The sequence below is a fragment of the Schistocerca nitens genome, chromosome 4 (genome assembly GCF_023898315.1).
Source record: "Schistocerca nitens isolate TAMUIC-IGC-003100 chromosome 4, iqSchNite1.1, whole genome shotgun sequence".
In the NCBI taxonomy this organism is placed as follows: domain Eukaryota; kingdom Metazoa; phylum Arthropoda; class Insecta; order Orthoptera; family Acrididae; genus Schistocerca; species Schistocerca nitens.
In genome coordinates, this window is record NC_064617.1 from 743108903 (window position 1) to 743129123 (window position 20221).

The 20221-nt window shown below is 42.5% G+C and overlaps 1 protein-coding gene across 1 annotated transcript in view; it reads right to left on the reverse strand.

The window, feature by feature from the left end:
- LOC126252987 (ATP-dependent translocase ABCB1-like) overlaps window positions 1–20221 on the reverse strand; it is a 180700-nt gene that overhangs the window by 80837 nt on the left and 79642 nt on the right. The window contains exon 11 of the mRNA XM_049954014.1: window positions 6860–7030. Coding sequence (XP_049809971.1) covers window positions 6860–7030 — 171 coding nt within the window. The remainder of the gene's footprint in view (window positions 1–6859; window positions 7031–20221) is intronic.

The following is a 20221-nucleotide window of genomic DNA, read 5'->3' on the forward strand; positions in this document are numbered from 1 at the left end:
TGTACCACCGCATTAACGTGCACCGCAGTAGACCACGCAATTATCTTTACAAACGCTTCACCTCCGTGCGCCGTACTATTAACCCACTCGCAGCTCTACATTCTACGATATGCGTTGTCCTCGTTTAGTGTGTTTGGTCTTGGGATGTAGCGCTTAAACTTCGCAGTCTTCTAAATGCGCCGAACGCCTGAGCGGCTCAGAGTGGTTTCAGGGGCTCGCTGTCTCTCAGACATCTGTCATGACCGAGCGAATTGTTGTAACACAGTACGGGAGGTCGCTGGACGTGTTGCTGTTAGAGGGTTTCCGTATTGTTTGTGAACATCTATAACACAGCCTTCGACTTCAAACTTGTTTCAAATGTGTGCAACTGTTACACTTGTCGATGCCTCTGTTTGAAACTCATATTTCCATTGGCGTTGAACCTCATTAATGTTTTCATACTTAATTTACCAGTTCAAAACTATTTTCCTTTTATCGAATGTCAGCCTTGTACTAGCCATGTACAAAACAACGCTTGTGTGGTGTCTAACACGAAAAAAAGCAAAACAACACTTGTGTGGCGACTATCATGCAACAAAACAAAGGCTGTGTGGCAACTGACAGACAACAGCAAAATATGACATGTTTCGGCAAATTAATTAGGAAGTAATGATAATTAACCATCGTACACTTCTTGAACCACTCTGAATATGTGGTGCACGATTGGAAACGTGAATTTGTCAAGAATTATGGTAAAAACCTTATAACTATAATAATTCATTAGTTATCAGCAGAAGAATACTGGAACAATGTTGTATTATTTCTGTTGGCCTGGAAAAACGAGACATACTTTAAGAAGTCCTGTCACCAGTGGAGAACTCCAAGTACAATAACAACAGCGAAGACAATATCAGAATCGCCTGCCAGTTTTTTACTAACTATTCTGCGATGTTTTCTGTCTCCTACGAAACAAACCTGCTTACATTGCTTTTGCAGTGGCTTATTTCATGATGCAACTCTTTCCGCGCCACTTTAGTATCGGACGTGTCACTATGTTAACGGAAAGTGTCGTTGAGTTTGGCGAGTGTGTGTGTAGTATCGCATCGTGTTTCTGCTACTGGTTCGAATGATAACACGGGATAGTAAAACTAGGTGCCAGTATATAATCTCGTCCAATCTATTAACACCAATGAGGCCGCCATACGTATCATCCCTATCCGACGGATGCCTTACCGTGAAGTGCCAGGTACTCTCACTCTACGCCAATATTGGCGCATCTTCCCTTGCTGTAATAGCGCTAACGTCTACAATTCATTGCCCAACCAAGATTCGTGCAAGCATATATTAGCTAACTCTGTGTAAGGACAGCGGTTGAGGTTACCTGCCATATCTAGGGTTGGATACGACCAAGTGCCGAGGAATAGGTGGGTACTCGGATAGGAAGCAGAAATAGAAGTACACGCCATAGTAATGACACAATAACTTTACTTAACTTGAAACAGTTAAATCCAAAAGTATCCCTTAATCAGAGCATAGTTATCTCACATTAGCACAATCACGGATAGCTACTATAAACTACTGAAATGTGTGTGTATACGAGTGGTGTCTGTTCCGTTGCACGTGTCCGACAGAACAGACACTGCTCGTGTATATATATATATATGCATTTCTGTAATAGCGTGATGGATCCATGACATTCACTTCAGTGCGAATGCAGTAGTATCGTCTGAAACCCTGTGGGAATCAGTAATTTGCGGGTAGAACGTTAATGGACGAGGGACGCTGCACTGTAGCCGTAGCAGATGGCAAGAAGATCATGTGCAACAACTGACCATACAACGAACACCGTGTCAGCGCCACCTATCTGCTAAACCAACATTAGTTCTCAGTTCAACAACAGTCCAAAACACAATGCAACTCCTGACGCAGTTGTAAACATGATGAATCGCTGATACAGTATGAAGTATCCGTGTCTGCGTCAGAGATGAAATATATCTGTAGCTCTGTCAAGTGTTAGTTCTAAGTTGGACTGATGTTGCATTCTGAGATAATATTGGTAAGATATGCCATATAAGTAGCTCGTTCATATTTGATTCGTAGTTGGTGCTTACCGGTCTATGCTCACATATAGTGTTTATTGGTTGAATCGGTTTCGACACTTAATTCTTTTTCAACAGCCCTATGAAACAAGAAACAATAGGCAACATACACACTTATCAATACTACATCAAAAATTAAATAAACACATAATTACACTACATAAATAATAGTGACGCAGCCATGTGCTAAGAAATATGATGGGATAACTTTAATTTGCATAGTGTAGTTAGGTCTAATTTGTTAATGTAACGTTGACAAGAGCATTTTTGTATATTGTCTCTAGTTTCGTAGGGATATTGACCAGACGTCCCGGTTTTGTCGGGAAAGACCCGGTTGTCACATAAATGTCCCGGTGTCCGGAAATAATAATTGGGACACACAATTGTCCCGGTTTTGAGTCGAGAAAGGAAATGAGAGCAATAATATTTCTCATTTAATTAAATATCTGTGTAAAACAAATTTCCTAGAAGAAGAACGTTATGGAAATATTTATTTTCACAATATATACCACATTTGATTAACTCATCTTCTGCCTAAAGAAAGAATGAGAGGTGTTGGAAAGACAAATAGGTATTACCTACTCTCGCCCCAAACTTGCCGACCTTCTACTTTTCGGCCGTCGAGACAATTAAAACCAAAATAAAAGGAGGTATAAAACAGAATCATTCTCCTAACAGGACTGCAGCCAAATGGAAGTTAATTTTGTGAAGAATGTGAGCGATGCAGCTCGTGTTAGCGGTGCTTATTGAATATTGCTTGGCATGTATGCACTAGACTAGAAGTAAAAGTCGGTGGCTGATCAACTGTGCGCACAAAGTTACTACCTCGTTTTGTTAGAAGTCAGTGAATGTGGATATTAAATAAAGGAATTGTGGTGTCTGGTGAAAATGCCCAACTGGAGGTGTTCATTTAATGAAAGGTTAAAGAAATAATTTCCATTTCTTTGCGAATGTGTCATAAACGGTAAAGTTGAATGTACGTTATGCAGATTAGTGTTTTCAATAGATCGCGGCAGGAGAAGCGATTTACAAAAGGAGAAGCTCAAGGAACCATCATCGACATCTACAAGTAGCAAGGAGATGAATTCTTTTTTTAAGAGAAACACTTCAGGAGTGCTTGAATTAAAACTGGCTACTGAAGAAAGCACGTTTGCGTATCACGTCATCTATAAAAATCATAGCTTTCGATTAAATCACTGTACTTCTTCTCTGATTCGTAAGCTGTTCGGCAGGCCCAAATATTGTTGTGCCAGAACTAAAAGTGAAGCAATTGTTGTTAATTGTTTGTCACTCATGTTATTACAGTAATAGCTAATGAATCACAAAAAGAAAAATACGTTTCCACAATGAATGATGTATTAAATCTCAAATCAATGAAAATGATTCTATTACTGTTTCGATATTACATTCCTGCTTTCGACGTAAAAGTAAAAAGTTTGGTTATTTATTATCTAAGTTCAAAACGAAACAGCTGACACACAAATACGTTTTAATGGACAAAGTAATTGCATATTCTGCAGACAATGCAAATACCAATTTTGGGGGAGCCAACCGTAATGGAACACTCAATGTTTACCAGTATCTCTAAGCAAAACTAAATAAGTCACGTGTTGATGTTCGATGTGGTGCTAACGTTCTGCACAGTAGTGTTCAATCAGTAGCAAATGGTCTGTCTATTGATGTTGAGGTTACTATGTTCAAAATTTACAAATGTTTTAAAACTTGTACCGTAAGAAACCAAGCCTTAAAAGGATTCTATGAGTTTACTGGAGTTGAATACAAGTCCCTGTTACATAACAGGAAAACACGTTGGCTGTATCTTTTTCCTGCCTTGCAGAAGATCCTGATGAAAGGTCGTGCTAATTTAAATAAAGTAACAGCTGTTATTATTGTGAAAACTCATTTCAGTTTTCTTGCACAGAATTTTATAATTATTTTCTTTCTGACAAGGAACTGCTACAAACAGTTCAGTCTCCTGATAAATGCAGCAAAGTAAATCTTAGAACGAAAAATTGTATCTGATAAATAATATTACAAACTTTGCAGGACTAACAACCTGCAGAAAATACATCCAGTCTATTTCTGAAGAAAAGAATTTTACTTATTTGTAATGCACCTACAGTTTTCTTTCCAATTCACAAAAAGAAAATTCATTCTTGCCCTAGGTTTTTCAGTTGCTGCAACGGCGTATCCCTGTAGTAGATTTCAAAATCTGACATGGAATACAAGCTTAAGTGCAGTAACGAAGTTAAGTATAAACTGCAGCCACAAGAGTCACAGTTTTTTTGTCTTTGAGATCTGGTCAGCCTAGCTATTGAAAATGACTGAAGTGTTGTAACGTGTCCAACCAAAAACAACAAGTGAGAGTGCCGACTGATAATGTCTGTATTGATATAAGTGGCGTTCATATTATATTCGATTTATGGTCATATATTGCGGATGACCATTGTGGCATGTCCTACAGCATTCAATGTGTAAAATTACTGTGGAATAAGCATGAATCACTTGAAAACGAGTACGGATCTGAAATTTTAATATTGTAAAAAAGCAGAATAAAAGAACAGTCAAATGCTTAGACACTTCTAAGCGACTTTGACTCCCAGTCAGTTGCAGAATGTAACTATAGTACATCATAATTACTCTGATGTCCACAAACTTTATATGGTTTGGAGCATCGCTAAGTTTACCATTTACCAAGTTACTTAATACGTTACTCAGAACCACAAAGCAACAAACCCACATGTCTCCATTACTATGAATTTTTTAAACCTTATTAACAATTATTTTAGGATCACTTTTCTAGATGTTAGTTATTACTTTGAGGCAAGCAGAACATTGGCAGCTGGAGTCTGCCAGGGGTGCTTTATTGTATGTCGTTATTACAAGGCAGGTGTTTTGTTGGTGGCGTCAACATTCGCAAAGATTCAATGTTGTTCCCAGGAATAGGTAGCATCTGCGGCCATTGGTCGTCTCTGTCACAGTCGATAGTACAAACTAGATTCACCGTCTACCAGCAACGTTTCAGATCGATAGTTATCGTTGACGGTCCCAACGAAAGTAGAGAGTGACATTCCAGCGGAAACAAAGGTATCTAATGTCAGGGATTTCTACAACGACCTACTCAGTATAGCTATACCGGAAACTCTTCATTCCAGTACTTCAAAGGTCACCATAATAGTGTCCTTAGACTTGATTGGACAGACAGACTCTTAGTGTCATCAGTTGAATTTCTGACGCTCGTAAGTAGAGCTTCCTTTTAAATGAATATAAAAATTTGCAAATAGTTATTGTCCTGAATGTATTCTTGAGTAGTGCCAGTATCTCTCCAATAATCTGCAAAATATATTTTCTGTTGATAGAAATTTTCTGATACTGGGACTGAGTAATTGTGCGTTATTATCATCACCTGCAGTCCGCCCCTGGTAGCTGAGTAGTCAGCGCGACGGAATGTCGTACCTAACGGCCCGGGTTCCATTCCCGGCTGGGTCGGAGATTTTCTCCGCTCAGGGACAGGGTGTTGTGTTGTCCTTATCACCATCATTTCATGCCCATCGACATGCAAGTCGCCGAAGTGGCGTCCACTCGAAAGGCTTTCACCAGGCAATTGGTCTACCTGACGGGAGGCCCTAGCCACACGACATTTCCATTTTTTATCACTTGCAGAGGAAGAGCTGAAAGGTCTCAGTCACAACCACAGAGACACTTTGAGATGTTTGCACTGGGTTCATTGATTGGCCAAAAACCTTCTTCCCAGTCACAACCACAGTGACACTTTGAGAGGTTTGCACTGGGATCATTGACTGGCAAAAAACCTTCTGCCCTGTCTGCAGATTTATCAATGTATCGACACTCATGACTTTCACAAACAGTAAGGCATCTGCTGCTTTTACTTACTGTGAAGCTGCGTTCTTTGCACTGTGTGTAAGAAGATCCGCAAAAAATGCACCTATGGCAAGTTTGCTTTCCGCGATTGTATGGCTTAGTTAAAGCGTATATAACTGATATAACCGTGTAGGCGTCGTAATGTAAATAAACTATAGTGGAGAAACTAACGTAGCCTCGGAGCACTCAGAAGGAGGCCACTGTAACCGTGCCAGAAACGTTGGTTTCTCCACATTTTTATGTCAATTGGATGTAACTGATACACTTACTGCTTCCGTAGCCGAGATCTCTAGCGCACAACTGTGTGATGGCACTCGGAAGTAAGTCAGTTCAAATATTGGTCGTATAAAATTTTCACTGGCAGTATTTGAAGGAGAGGTGGTGGCGTAAAGTTCTTGATCACCAAACTTTGCACCAACATCGTATATTAAATTCCAAATCACTCCGCAGTGTCTCCTGAAATGAAGGCATATGACATCGTTGATGGTGATCCATCCGTCTGTTGCAGACGTTAAGCTCAGGAGCCCCCTCGGTGCTGTTCGAGAGGAGCAGGCTATATGCCGATACTGAGTTTCACCCTCTCCCTTCCGTTCATCCATAAAAAAACAAACTCAACACTACACTACACAAGCAGTCATTCCCGCGACACAGATACACACTTGTCAATTCATAACAGGTGGAGGAAGGTATCGAGAAACCAACTCCACTAAGACCTGACCAAGAATGGCGATGCGGGTTCTTGAATCTGTTCATTTGGCTTTCTGAACCGCTACACTACGCGCGACATATCACAATAAAGCTGCGTAACTGGTGGTAAATGAGGAACTACAAATAACCAAGTCTGCAAGAATTCTGTTTAAGCGCGTTACTGGACTTAACTTTTGGTGCGTTGCACTCACCTTGTCTAGCGCGGCCTGCACCTTGGCCTCGCTGCCGGTGTCCAGAGCAGAGGTGGCTTCGTCCAGCAGCAGGATCTTGGGGCGGCGCACCAGCGCCCTGGCGATGGCGATGCGCTGCTTCTGGCCGCCCGACAGCTGGGCCCCACGCTCACCCACCAGCGTGTCGTAGCCCTGCACAGGCATGTGGTCCACTGTCAGGCACGTGGGCAGTGAGGGTGGTCACACACGGTTACAATCCACCCCTGCAAGCACTGCTGTTGCTTGTTTTAGTACTTGGGTCTGCAGACAGTTACTACAGACACGAACACGAGTTATAAAAAGAGCGCGAAATGTGGTACCTCTTAGGCTTACAGCAGTATTTATTACACCCATTACTCAAGACTAATTTAGTGGTAACCGGAGACGGACCATTAGATACTGAAATACGGAAGAAAATGGCTATTTACGCTACTGGCCATTAAAATTGCTACACCACGAAGATGACGTTCTACAGACGCGAAATTTAACAGAGAGGAAGAAGATGCTGTGATATGCAAATGATTAGCTTTTCAGAGCATTCACACAAGGTTGGCGCTGGTGGCGACACCTACAACGTGCTGACATGAGGAAAGTTTCCAACCGATTTCTCATACACAAACGGCAGTTCCCCGGCGTTGCCTGGTGGAACGTTGTTGTGATGCCTCGTGTAAGGAGGAGAAATGCGTACCATCACGTTTCCGACGTTGATAAAGGTCGGATTGTAGCCTATCGCGATTGCGGTTTATCGTATCGCGACATTGCTGCTCGCCTTGGTCGAGATCCAATGACTGTTAGCAGAATATGGAATCGGTGGGTTCAGGAGGGTAATACGGAACGCCGTGCTGGATCCCAACGGCCTCGTATCACTACCAGTCGAGATGACAGGCATCTTATCGGTATGACTGTAACGGATCGTGCAGCCACGTCTCGATCCCTGAGTCAACAGATGGGGACGTTTGCAAGACAACAACCATCTGCACGAACAGTTCGATGACGTTTGCAGCAGCATGGACTATCAGTTCGGAGACCATGGCGGCGGTTACCCTTCACGCTGCATCACAGACAGGAGCGCCTGCGATGGTGTACTCAACGACGAACCTGGGTGCACGAATGGCAAAACGTCATTTTTTTCCGATGAATCCAGGTTCTGTTTACAGCATCATGATGGTCGCATCCGTGTTTGGCGACATCGCGGTGAACGCACATTGGAAGCGTGTATTCGTCATCGCCATACTGGCGTATCACCCGGCGTGTTGGTATGGGGTGCCATTGGTTACACGTCTCCGTCACCTCTTGTTCGCATTGACGGCACTTTGAACAGCGGATGTTACATTTCAGATGTGTTACGACCCGTGGCTCTACCCTTCATTCGATCCCTGCGAAACCCTACATTTCAGGAGGGTAATGCACGACCGCTCGTTGCAGGTCCTGTAGGGGCCTTTCTCGATACAGAAAATGTTCGACTGCTGCCCTGGCCAGCACATTCTCCAAATCTCTCACCAATTGAAAACGTTTGGTCAACGGTGGCTGAGCAACTGGCTCGTCACAATACGTCAGTCACTACTCTTGATGAACTGTGGTATCGTGTTAAAGCTTCATGGGCAGCTCTACCTGTACACGCCATCCAAGCTCTGTTTGACTCAATGTACAGGCGTATCAAGGCCGTTATTACGGCCAGAGGTGGTTTTCTGGGTACTGATTTTTCAGGATCTCTGCACTCAAATTACGAGAAAATGTAATCACGTGTCAGTTCTAGTATAATATATTTGTTAATGAATACCCGTTTATCATCTGCATTTCTTCTTGGTGTAGCAATTATAATGGTCAGTAGTGTATTTAATAAAGATCCATATAGGAGTCCAGATAAGATAGCAAGTTGCAAAACAAAAACAAGTCTACATTCTTATTACTTCCCAAAGAAAATATTACAATGATACAAAAGAAAGACAAACTTCTAACTTTTTTTCAAGGAGCAAGTATAGCAAGTTCGGCACATGATCCGCTCAAGAGAGTGACACATTTTCCTATAGTAAATAATTCCTATGATTTGAGTTTGACAAGAATAAAGAAAGCAAAAACGAATGTGCTATAGAAAGGAAAGTACTCCAGTTAATGCTGTCTGGTCCTCTTCTCGCGTACCTGTCAGTGTCTCTTCAGTAGCATTTAGATCAATACACACTACTGCTGACAAATAAAACAGCCTCAAGAACTGTATTCGGTGGCACCTGTGTATAATATGTGCATACTGTGTTAGTGACTCAAGTTTCATGGTGTTCACGATCAGAAGGCGCTGAGCAGGCCTCTTTGTACACGCTCTGTTTTGACTCTACAGGTAGCAACATTCGTTCCAGGGTACGTACTCTGGTTGAAGATCTTCAGCCATTTGAGCGGGATCACACTGCAGGAACCTGGACGGAAGTATCAACGGATTGCTGCACGTGTTAGCCACAGTGTATCGGTGGTGTGTCGCTGCTTGCAAAAAAAAAAAAAAAAAAAAAAAAAAAAAAAAAAAAAAAAAAAAAAAAAAGGTTCAAATGGCTCTGAGCACTATGGGACTCAACTGTTGTGGTTATCAGTCCCCTAGAACTTAGAACTACTTAAACCTAACTAACCTAAGGACATCACACACATCCATGCCCGAGGCAGGATTCGAACCTGCGACCGTAGCAGTCGCACGATTCCGGACTGCGCGCCTAGAACCGCGAGACCACCGCGGCCGGCTCGCGGCTTGCAGCAGTGGTCTGTGGAACGTTGCCACACCATTAGACCAAGTTCTGGACGTCCGCGTAGTGCAGGCTCACGTCAAGATGGACGTGTTACGTGAGCAGCGGTGACCGACCCAAAAGCATCCACGGACGAAATCGTGGCCCATGTTGCCACGTTCTGTGTCACCAGGGACCATTGAGAACTCTCTACTTGCAGCACGACCATCACGTGTGACTCTCACGATGCTATCAATCGTACAGCGACAACACCAAGCATGGATGCTCTGGTGTCGTGAAAGAGTCAACTGCAGAGTGGTACGGCGCTCTATTATCGTCCTTACCGAGAGTGATTTTTGTCTGTATAAGAGTGATGGATGTACAGGTATAGGGCTAGACCTGGTAAACTGCCTATTCTGGAATGTGTTCGCCCACAACACACATGTCCCATTCCGGGCTCCATGCTGTTGGGGGCCATTAGTGACATCTCGCGTTCATATTTGATGTCTCTGCGGGCTAAGGTAACCAGTGCCTCCAACATTGCAAAGGATGTTATTTCCACGCTACTGCCATTTCTTCGAAAAAAGGTGATGCGCTTTTTCAGCAAGACAATACACGTCCATATGCGGATACTATGAGGCATCGCGCTTTTCGTCGTGTAAAACAATTGCCCGGGCGGCAAGATTACTAGATCTCTCACCAAATGAACACACATGAGACATGATGAACTGGAAACTTATTGTTCTCCAGAGTCTGCAAGAACCATTGCCGAATTAAGTCGCAAGATGCTAGGGAGAATCTTTCGCAGGATGCCATTCTGCTCCTTTGTGATCATTTACATGTGAGACTACACGCCTCCATTGCTGCCAGAGCAGGGTACACTGTGCTCTGATGCGATTGTTTGGACATCCTTTACTGTCACTTGCGTGTATCATTTGCTCTCTCATATACTCTCACAGTTATCAATAAATTGACCTTATCTTGAGGATGTTGGATTTTTATTTCCCGGCAGTGTACAATACTCAACATGAAGAGAATTTTGTATGTTTAGGCATTTCAGCGTTTTGCTGTCGACAAAATGATCATAACATCAACTAAATCTGAAAGCCACACAGAAAAAACCGTCTACATGCAGCTGCTGTGAACACCGATGTGCACCGAATGATCCGATACAGGAAAACGGCTATCTAGTGTGGGAACCTCTCAGGCTCTCTGTGATAGGCGAATAGTAGCCTGTAGCAAGCTTTATTTCACACAACTAAAAATCTAAAGAAAAAAAAACATAAACATCTACAGCTGTGTGGAGAGTACGACACCAGATAAGGACCGACTGAACAATATCTATAAGGAATTGTTATCATTAATATCATATGTTGAACTAATAAAGACATTATTTAGTGTAAAATGCTACAGGACGTTCGAAACTATCTGAACTATAGGAATAAAGTACTGGGAAAGACGGTCAGCAGTATATAAGTACAAGAACCAAGAGGGTTTGACAAGAATGGAATAACAAGAAAGAAGTACCTGGATTAAGAAGAGTGTATAAGAAGCAGTCTTTCGTCCCTATTGAAAGATCTATACTCCCAAATAACAATGACTGAAATAAAAGAAAGCTTGAAGAGTGGGATTTAAATTCGAGATGAAAGGATGTCCAGATACTATTGGACGATGACATTACTATCCCCAGTGAAAGTGAAGAAGAATTACGCGATCTGTTGACCAGAATGAGCAGTCTAATCAGTATAGAATGCGAATTGAGTGTGAACCGGAGAAAGACAAAAATCATGACGATTAGCAGAAATGAAATTAGTGAGAAAATTTAACATTAAAATTATTGACTTAAACCGAAGGAAGACGAAAGTTATGAGTAGCAGATGAGATTAGCGTCAAACTTAACATCGAAATTGTTGGTTAAGGAAATCTGCTACCTTGGAAGAAAAATACCACATGTCGGACGAAGCAAGGAGGACATAAAAAGCAGATTAGCACAGGCAAATCCTGTTTAAAAGATGTCTACTATTGAGGAAGAAGTTTCTGAGAATGTACGTTTCCCGTATAGCATGGTAGAGAATATGGTCTGCGGGAAATCCGGAAAAGAAGAGAGTCGAATCGTCTGAGATGTTGTGCCACAGAAGGATGTCGGTAATTAAGGGACTGGAAGAAGGTAAGGAATGAGGTTCTCCGCAGAACCGGTGAAGAAAGAAATTGCGGGATTTATACCAAACAAAATAACAAACGATGGAACTGATCCCCCGCGGCACACAAAACAGGTCAGAATACTGTTACAGAAACAATGAAAAAAGCGTACCAAACTTAAACGAACGCAAAATCTCCAAGATTGGTGATCTTTGACAGAAACTCGAAATCTGGCGCAGACTTCAGTGCGAGATGCTTATTAAGTATCTCTCATTCTGGTCGAATGTAAAGTATGCTAGCGACAATACTCATTCAAATGACTTCTCTGCGCTATAGCAATGGAAATATTATCGATGACAGTGCTGTTAAAGCAGAGTTGCTAAACACAGCCTTCCGAAATTCCTTCGCCACAACAGACCAAGTAAGTATTCCAGAATTCAAATCAAGAACAAATGGTTCAAATGGCTCTGAGAACTATGGGACTTAACATCTGAGGTCATCAGTCCCCTAGAACTTAGAACTACTTAAACCTAACTAACCTAAGGACATCACACACATCCGTGCTCGAGGCAGGATTCGAACCTGCGACCGTAGCGGTCGCACGTCCCAGACTGAAGCGCCTAGAATCGCTCGGCCACACAAATCAAGAACAGCTGCCCTAGAAGTAGTACCCTTGGAGTAGTGAAGCAACTTAAATCACTTAATAAAAGTGAGTCTTCCGGTGTAGACTCGATAGCAGTCACGTTTCTTTCAGAGTATGCTGTTGCAATAGCTCCATACTTAGCAATCATATACAATCGCTCGCTCGACGAAAGACTCGTACCCAAAGACTGGAAAGTTGCACAGGTCACACAAATAGTCAAGCAAGGCAACGGAAGTAATCCGCTAAATTGCAGGCCCATATCGTTAACGTCGATATTCAGCACGATTCTGGAACGTATATTGTGTTTGAGCATTATGAATTATCTCGAAGAGAACGATCTATTGACACACGGATTTAGAAAACACCGTTCTTGTGAAACACGAAGTTTTGAGTGCTATCGACAAGGTATTTCAATTTGATTCGTATTTAGAGATTTCCAGAATGTTTTCTACACCGCACCTCATAAGCGGCTTGTAATAAAACTGCGTTCTTATGGAATATCATGTCAATTATTACTACCGGATTAGTGATTTCCTGTCAAAGAGGTCGCAGTTCGCAGTCATTAACGGAAAGTCATCGAGTAAAACAGAAGTGGTTTCTGGCGTTCCCCAAGGTAGTGTTATAGCCCCTCTGCTGTACCTTCTCTACATAAGCTATTTAGGAGACAATGTGAGCAACAGTCTTAGGTTGTCTGCAGATGACACTGTCGTTACCGCCTAGTAAAGTCATCATCAGATCAAAACCAACTGCAAAACGACTTAGAAAAGATATTAGTGAGGTGCCAAAATTGGCAATTGACCCTAAATAATGAAATGTGTGAGATCATCTACATGAGTACTAAAAGGAATCCGTTGAACTTCGGTGACACTATAAATCAATCAAATATAAAGTCAGAAAATTCAACTAAATACTTAGGAATTACAGTTATGAACAATTTAAATTGGAAAGACCACACAGAAAATGTTGTGGGGAAAGCGAACCAGGGACTGCGTTTTATTGGCAAAACACTTAGAAGATGCAACAGATCTATTAAAGAGACTGCCTACACTACCGTTTTCCGTCCTGTTTTGGAGTACTGCTGCTCGGTGTGGGATCCTTACCAGATAGGGTAAACGGAGTACATCGAAAAAGTTTAAAGAAGGGCAGCATGTTTTGTATTATCGAGAAATAGTGAAGATAGTTTTATGGACACGATGCAGGATTTGGGGTGGACATCGTTAAAAACAAAGGCGTTTCTCGTTACGGCGAGATCTTCTCACGAAATTTCAATCACCAACATTCTCCTCCGAGTGCGAAAATATTTTGTTGACGCTGACCTACACAGGGAGAAACGACCATCATAATAAAATAAGGCAAATCAAATCTGGCACGGGAAGATATAAGTGTTCGTTTTTTCCTTGCGGTGTTCTAGAGTAGAATAACAGAGAATTATTGTGAAGATGGTTCAATTAACCCTCTGTCAGGCACTTAAATGTGATTTGCAGAGTATATGTGTAGAGGTAGATGTAGATATAGATACGCAAAAGATTGACAAAAGGCGGAAGAGTATAATTATACATGTGTTACGACACCAGCGATTAATTTCCTTGGTGGCAGAGGGAACTGTAGGGAGTAAAAACTACTAGGGCAGACATATATCGGAATCATTCACGAACTAATTGGGTACGGTGTAAGTATAAGTGCAGGTGGAAGAGACTGTCACAAGAGAGCAAGCAAACCTGTAAGAATACCGATGACTCAAAACAAAATGTTAAAACCATGGAACACAGACTGCATTCGTCGTATCTGCACAATGGCGTGCGGTATCGCACCTCTGATGTATCACAATAGGCAGCTAAAGTGTCCCAGCGTCTGCTAGAGCCACTCGCCTGTGTGAGTCCATTTTACCATGGCGGAAGATGATTGTGAAAACATCCTCTTGTAATGATTAAACTGATTTTCAACGTGTTTAACGGCTAACCGTTACTCACTCCACTGGAAAAGCTACATTTCACAAACAACACGAGATGCCTTGACCAGTAACCCAGGTTCATGATAGGAACGTCGAATGCTCTCCCATTACTTTCAACATCCCCACTGGAAGTAAGAGAAATTAAATATTATTCTACTCTTATGTGACTTTTAGACCACCGATAGTTTATGACATTAACAATCAACGATATAATTCAGGAATGAAATTCACTAAAATGAAAAGAACTAATCGATGTACTTGAATCATTGAAGATACAATGACATGACTGTGTCATTTCGAACGGTTCAGATATGCTGCACCTACAGTGTGTAAGACGCCATTATGCTACGGCTAATTGTAAACTACGCCTCTCTGATCTGCACAGAATGAACCCCACGATATGCAGATTGTCCCACACGGACTCGGGTATGAAGTGAAAAACTGCGTAACGGAAGCAACGACGCCCTAACAGATGAGTCCAGGGTGTGGTCCTAACAGAAATTAGTGGTAATAAAGGAAGCTATGGAGTTCACCTGTATGCTGAAATTAAAGATAGGTCTAGTTTGACCATAATTTTTTGTTATAATAATGGAAACAGAAACACCAATATGATTCAGAAATGGTACCCTATCACCTCCAAACCAAGTATCATCTACAAACCTACAGAGGTAAGAGATAATTGGTACACAGATACTTGCAATAAAATAATTTAAGTATAAGCACTAAACGGCAACATCCAAGTGGTAAGGGTAGAGAAAGGTATCTGGTACTTAATCCTCTGAGATAAATCCAATAAGTGATTCGGCATCGGAAATGATGACTGACTCCATCTACTGTGGCGCAAAAAAACTCAAATGTAGGAACAAATAGCGCCCGAACCATGAGTGAGGCACCAAGTACCCAGAATAACTCTAAAACGACCCCCACTAACTTTACGAAGAAACACAGCTACATCTTTCTCGTCACTCTCATCCGCCATTCATCTTGGCAGCGTGATCTTACCGTACTTCTTCTCACGAGAATTTGCACTAATCGTACATCCGCCATCCGGAGAAACGAAATCAAGTGCCAAAATCTCCAGAGCCATGGCCACTTTCCAAGTCTCCGAAACAAGGTTTGTCTTCCTAAGTCTAAACCCAAGTTTCTGAAGTCGCAATCGATGTCTCTCATCCCGAATCCAAAATCTACCTGTCTCCAAAATAACTCTACTCCGGTGTTAGTCATATTCTGGATACCACGCAACAAAAATTTGCCTCCCTCCTCCTAATAGTCTATTTAACTGCTAGCCAATCACTTACTTTTTCAAGTTATACAAAATTCTAACAGTTCCACAAAATTTCGGAAGTGTAGCCGCATTAATTCAACTTCTCAGAAGAAGAAATTTTATGGAACAGTCTTTGCGCCGCGATAATATGAATATGCAGAATCCTAATAATCTGGCGGCAAATTCCTACACTCGTGAAACGTTGCAGCCCTGACCAATAGGAGCAAAGCTTTTCTCGGAACACGACTTCCGATCTCCCACGCCGTCTAATTATTTGGGCATCATCTACTGATCTTTTCTTGAACAATTGGTTCAACAAGCTCCATGGTCCGACGCCAGGAAGTCGTGTATAGGCTTTTCTCAAAGCGTGCGTAACATTCCATAAATTTTTCACTCTCATGGACGTAGCAAGATGTCATCTGGTTTCCGTCTCACTACCGCATCATCGAAGACTGGTCAAGCGTAATCTGAAAAATTAAACGACGGGCTGGCGCCAGTCTGACACATTTCAAGTGTAATGAACATGTAGTGGCAATTGAAAATGCGTGCTGCATGTGACTGAAATACACTCAAGAAAGAGACAAAATCGTAAACAATACGTCTCTATATTTTGCATTATAACCGCCATTATACATCAAATGGCTGCGATACAAAATAATTGTTGCTTCTGAGAAATAAAACTAAATTCTTCAGAAGCTTCAAGAACAACCAAGTGGTGAACGCTTTGGTGCCTTTATGAATTATGTTCTGTTTTCAGGGGAGCTATTTTATTAACGGTGAGATAACTAAAATATACTGAGGGAAAGGTCGATGCTTGTGCAGGAAAGGACTACATTAACTGCATATTTAGTGCAACAGAAATTGCTTGTAAATTAACATCGCTCCCGTAACTGTAGGCGGAACGCAGTCACAACTGTGGAAAGATTAAAAGTATAGTGTTTGCAATATCACAGATTACGTGATGCTAAACATTAAATGGACAGATAACGTATGAAATGAGGTTTCCTGTTCCATTCGAAAACAGAGCAAGGGAAAAGGAACTGTCTCTATTCCTCCATGCGAGCCCTAATCTCTCTAGTACACTACTGGCCTTTAAAATTGCTACGCCAAGAAGAAATGCAGATGATAAACGGGTATTCATTGGACAAATATATTATACTAGAACTGACATGTGATTACATTTTCACGCAATTTGGGTGCATAGATCCTGAGAAATCAGAACAACCTCCTCTGGCCGTAATAACAGCATTGATACGCCTGGGCATTGAGTCAGACAGAGCTTGGATGGCGTGTACACAGTTCATCAAGAGTAGTGACTGGCGTATTGTGATGATCCAGTTGCTCGGCCACCATTGACCTGACGTTTTCAATTGGTGAGAGATCTGGAGAATGTGCTGGCCAGGGCAGCAGTCGAACATTTTCTGTATCCAGAAAGGTCCGTAAAGGACCTGCAACATGCGGTCGTGCATTATCCTCCTGAAATGTAGGGTTACGCAGGGATCGAATGAAGGGTAGAGCCACGGGTCGTAACACATTTGAAATGTATCGTCCACTGTTCAAAGTGCCGTCAATGCGAACAAGAGGTGACCGAGACGTGTAACCAATGGCACCCCATACCATCACGCCGGGTGATACGCCAGTATGGCGATGACGAATAGACGCTTCCAATGTGCGTTCACCGCGATGTCGTCAAACACGGATGCGACCATCAAGATGCTGTAAACAGAACCTGGATTCATCCGAAAAAATGTTTTGCCATTCGTGCACCCAGGTTCGTCGTTGAGTACACCATCCCAGGCGCTGCTGTCTGTGATGCAGCGTCAAGGGTAACCGCATCCTTGGTCTCCGAGCTGATAGTCCGTGCTGCTGCAAACGTCGTCGAACTGTTCGTGCAGATGGTTGTTGTCTTGCAAACGTCCCCATCTGTTGACTCAGGGATCGAGACGCGGCTGCACGATCCATTACAGCCGTGCGGATAAGATGCCTGTCATCTCGACTGCTAGTGGTACGAGGCCATTGGGATCCAGCACGGCGTTCCGTATTACCCACCTGAACCAACTGATTCCATATTCTGCTAACAATCATATGATCTCGACCAACGCGAGCAGCAATGTCGCGATGCGATAAACCGCAATCGCGATAGGCTACAATCCGACCTTCGTCAAAGTCGGAAACATGATGGTACACGAGGCATCACAACATCGTTTCACCAGGCAACTTCGGTCAACTGCTGTTTGTGTATGAGAAATCGGTTGGAAACTTTCCTCATGTCAGCACGTTGTAGGTGTCGTCATCGGCGTCAATCTTGTGTGAATGCTCCAAAAACTAATCATTTGAATATCACAGCATCTTTTTCCTGTCGGTTAAATTTCGCGTCTGTAGCACGTCATCTTCGTGGTGTAGCAATTTTAATGGCCAGTAGTGTATTAACTTCGTGGCCCTTACGCAAAATGTACGTTGGCGGCAGTAGAATCATTATGCGGCCATCATCAAATGCCAGTTCTCTAAATTTTCTCGTCAGTGCTTCTCTAAAAGGACGTCGCCTTTCCTCCAGTGATTCTCAGTAGAGTTCCAGAAGCACCTCCAAAACGCTTGCATGTTTTTCTAGCCTACTGGTAAAATATCCAGCTGACCACCTCAGAATTACTTCGATGTCTTCTTTTGATCCAACCTTGTGCGGATCCCAAACACTTGAACAGTATACAAAGGGCCGCACTAGTGTCTTATTCGCGGTCTCCTTCACAGATGAACCACACATTACTAAAATGATTCCAGTATACCTTACTATAGTCCATTTCATGTTTAATCGACGTGACGGTGTGAAGCAGCACACTACCAGCGCTGCATTCGAACATCGTAGATTTGTTTTTTATTCCCATCTGCGTTAAATTACGTTTTTTTTCATTTAGAACTAGCTAGCGTTCATCCACCAACTAAAAATTTTGTCTAAGTCATCTGATGTCGTTCTGGTCGCTCAACGACGACACCTTCCCATACTCCACAACGTTATCAGCAAACAGTCGCAGACTGCTGCTTACCCTGTCCGTCAGATTATTTATGTGTATAGAAAATGAAAGGTGCAGTGGAGGAGAGCTTGTACAGGGTGGGGCAAATAAAAGTGGATCGGATGACTGGATGTGATTGGACGTGTATGTATGCGTAGAACCACACCCCGTGACGCGCACATGTGTACCTCCACCGCGTGATTCACACGGGTTTAGAGCGTATTGTGGGCAGTGACAGTGTCAGGGGAGCGCTGCAAAGGGGACGACGGTACTCACAGTGGAGCAGCGGGTATTCGTTGTGGAAAGTTACGTGACAACAAAGTAGTGGAAACTGTGTGGTCAGTTGTATGTTGAGACGTTTAATGGTGTCGAAGAGCCAGCAAAGAGTGCCATGCAACGCTTAGTCCGTAAATGGCGTCAGATAGGATAACAGTCTCTTTTTTTATCAACTCAAATACTATTCCGAACCACGGCCCGAAAGTTCCAAGAGACGAGTGGTAGTCCCTTTCAACATCTGTTATGGCCCGTTTCTTTTTTCTTTTCTTTGAATCATCATTCTTCCGACTGGTTTTATGCGCCCCGCCACGAATCCTTCTCCCGTGCCAGCTTCTTCATCACAGAGTAGCACTTGCAACCTACGTCCTCAATTATTTGCTGGATGCATTACAATCTCTGTCTTCCTCTACAGTTTTTCCCTCTACAGCTCCCTCTACTGCCATGGAAGTCATTCCCTGATGTCCTAACAGATGTCCTATCATCCTGTACCTTCTCCTTGTCAGTGTTTCCCACGTATTCCTTTCTCCATCGATTCTGCGCACAGCTACTTCATTCCTTACGTTATCAATCCAAAAAATTCGTCTGTAGCATTACATCACAAATTCTTTTATCCTTCTCTTTTCCGGTTTTCTCACAGTCCATGTTTCACTACCATACAGCGGCTGGTCCCGGCGGAGGTTCGAGTCCTCCCTCGGGCATGGGTGTGTGTGTGTTTGTCCATAGGATAATTTAGGTTAAGTAGTGTGTAAGCTTAGGGACTGATGACCTTAGCAGTGAAGCCCCATAAGATTTCACACACATCTGAACATTTTTGAACTACCATACAATGCTGTGCTCCAAATGCACATTCTCAGGAATTTCTTCCTCAAATTAAGGTCTGTGTTTGTTAGTAGTAAACTTCTCTTGGCCAGGAATGCGCTTTTTCCAGTGCTAGTTTGCTTTTGATGTCCTCCTTGCTCCGACCATCATTGGTTAGTTTGCTGCCTAGGTAGCAGAATTCCTTAACTTCATCTACTTCGTCAACATCGATCCTGACGTAAAGTTCCTCCCTGTTCTCATTTCTGCTACTTCTTTTTATTTTCTCTTTCTTCGATTCACTCTCAATCCATATTCTGTACTTATAAGACTGATCATTCCACTCAGTAGATCGTGTAATTCTTCTTCACTTTCACTCTGGATAGCAATGTCATCAGCGAATCATATCATTGAAATCCTTTCACCTTGAATTTTAATTCTTCTCCAGGTCTTTTCGTTTCCACCATTGATTCTTCGCTGTACAGATGCAACAGTAAGGGCGGAAGACTACATCCCTGTTTTAATCGAGCACTTCGTTCTTGGCCGTCCTTTGTTATTATTCCCTCTGA